The sequence below is a fragment of the Triticum aestivum genome, chromosome 2A (genome assembly GCF_018294505.1).
Source record: "Triticum aestivum cultivar Chinese Spring chromosome 2A, IWGSC CS RefSeq v2.1, whole genome shotgun sequence".
Classification (NCBI taxonomy): Eukaryota; Viridiplantae; Streptophyta; class Magnoliopsida; order Poales; family Poaceae; genus Triticum; species Triticum aestivum.
The window spans coordinates 121,797,117-121,799,519 of record NC_057797.1 but is presented as its reverse complement, the minus strand read 5'-3'; the positions used below and the strand labels follow the sequence as shown (position 1 = coordinate 121,799,519).

General features: G+C 51.1%; 1 protein-coding gene across 1 annotated transcript; it reads left to right on the top strand.

Annotated features, from left to right (window-relative positions):
- Window positions 1-481: 481 nt before the first annotated feature.
- Window positions 482-2,108, top strand: LOC123187917 (GEM-like protein 1). The gene is made up of 4 exons (XM_044599910.1): window positions 482-791; window positions 916-1,017; window positions 1,159-1,433; window positions 1,726-2,108. The coding sequence occupies exons 1-4, from the start codon at window positions 638-640 to the stop codon at window positions 1,900-1,902; spliced, it is 708 nt and encodes a 235-aa protein (XP_044455845.1). The 5' UTR covers window positions 482-637; the 3' UTR covers window positions 1,903-2,108.
- The last annotated feature ends 295 nt before the right edge of the window (window positions 2,109-2,403 follow it).

Sequence of the window (2,403 nt, the reverse complement as noted above, 5' to 3'; positions counted from 1 at the left end):
TTTGAAGCATTAACTTTCTGCTGATTTCGTTCTACGAAACATTAACTTTCTGCTGGTTTCCTTCCACCTCACGGAAATTGTTTGGATCATTGTGCTGCTTGGTTGGCAATGGTAAGGTAATTTTGTCGAGGGATGATCATTTCCTCCCTGTGGCCGGCCGCGGTACGCCGGCAAAGGCATCGAGCCCAAAACTTGATGTGTGCAGGCTCGCCAAGAAAGAGGGAGAGCCGAAGTTTGGGGCTGACCCCTAAGCCAGCCCCATTACCTTTTTTTTTTTGTTTTCTCTAGTGGCGTGTCAGTAGTCAGCTGCATTTCAACTGGCAAAAGACGAGGAAAAACTAGCTGTGTGTGTGTGTGTGCAGGTTGGGGCTGTTTGCCGCGCGCCATCAGCGGACAACGGGCAGTAGTTTGCGGCAGCCGACCGCAACGGCACGACACGGGCGGTTGCGGTCACGCTGTGTCGACGCGGCAAATGGGAGCGCGTCGGTTACTTGTGCCAGTTGGACGCTCGCTCCCACCATTATAGCCTCACGCGCTTGATTGCGTCGCCGTGTCGCCGTCAACTCTGCCGCTGCTCTCCCTCGTTTCTGATCTCCCCCCGTCCCCGCTTCCTCCTCCTCCTCCCTACCGATCGCCCATGGATTCCAAGCCCGAAGCCCCGCCGTCGGAGGGCGCGGCGTACCCGCGCATGTCCCCGGAGGACCTCGCGCCGCCGCCGCCGCCGGTCGTGGCGCCCGCGGGCTCCAACCCCTACGTGCTGTCCTCGCCCTCCTCCGGGCCGCCCGCCAAGAGTCAGTCACCTACCACTACCTATCTCCTCGCCTCCTGCTCTCTGCTGCTCAAGCTCCTGTTCCGAGACTGGATCCGACATGGTTAGTGTTTGCGCTGATGTTTTTGGGGAATTGATTGCTGCAGGCACCAAGGAGAATCTGAGGGAGATGTTCGGCTCGGTGGGGAAGAGGTTCAGCGAGGCCGCGCGCAAGACCGAGGGCATCGCCGGCGATGTCTGGCAGCACTGTGAGTGCCCCGATTCCCCAACACAACATCATATACCGCACAAGATGATGAACCACATCGTCCAACGGATTAGACATCTTTCAGTTCAGTAATTCTCCATACATGCTGACCCATGAACCTGTGTGGTGTGGACTTGTGCAGTGAAAACCGGGCCGAGCATTACGGATGCTGCAATGGGGAGGATCGCTCAGGTATCCAAGGTCATATCGGAAGGAGGGTACGACAAGATATTCCAGCAGACGTTCGAGTGCTTGCCTGATGAGAAGCTCAAGAAGGCGTACGCGTGCTACCTCTCGACCTCTCATGGTCCGATAATGGGCGTCTTGTACGTCTCCACCGCCAAGCTTGCATTCTGTAGCGACAGCCCCGTGGCATATGTCACTGAGGATAATAAGACCGAGTCCGCCATTTACAAGGTATGTACCCGTCGTGATGTGCAGTAGTTCTTATAATTTCTTTAAAAAGTTATTGTATGGTCTAGAAACGAAATTTATTCATATCTGTACCACTACATACTTATACTTATCCTTGAAGAGAAAACACAACATTGCATCACAACAGAGCATGTGATCTGCAGTGGTTTGCTATTAAACAAGACACTGAAACATCGCTTATTTTATTGCTCCTCCGGGTCGTGCAAACCGAAAGGAATCATGTTCAATTGTTCATACTGCAGCTGATCATATTCATATTTGCATGTTTTCGCAGATAGTTGTACCTGTACCTCACCTGAGATCAGTCACTCCTACCGCAAGTCAACAGAACCCTGCGGAGAGGTACATCCAGGTCGTTTCTGTCGATAACCATGACTTCTGGTTCATGGGCTTCGTGAACTATGACAGCGCTGTGAAGTGTCTCCAGGATGCTGCTCGTGGTGGCGCCTAGACATCACTTCCCCGTCGCATGCATCCCTTGTGATGGCCCATGTTGATGTCTATAGACCATTCTTGTGTATTTTGGTTCAAATTTCTGGCTTAAATAAGCAGTGCGTTCATGTATCAGTATTCAGTAGTCTGGATACTTTTCTGGCCCAAGTGTGTTGTAAATATCCGAGGAATCGTAAGCTTTGCTTGTGTTGTTTGCTGCCCTCATTCTTGCACTGCAAATTATGTGTATTCTGAGCCAAAGATGCTCCTGCCAGTGCCTTGATAACTTGAGGTTAGTGCATGCTTCAACACACTATCGATATATGTCTATGCTGAATGCGGCATGCTTCAACACACTCCAAGAGATTTTGAGTTTAAAATCTACCGAGAAAAATCCCAGAGCGAAAGAAATAGATAGTGATTTAGCATCACTCGAATCTAAGTCCAGTACGCTCCGCATATTACTCTTGAGAGCTGCGAACTCTCTAGAAGGTTAGGTGTCAAGTTCTTCAGTGAAGGG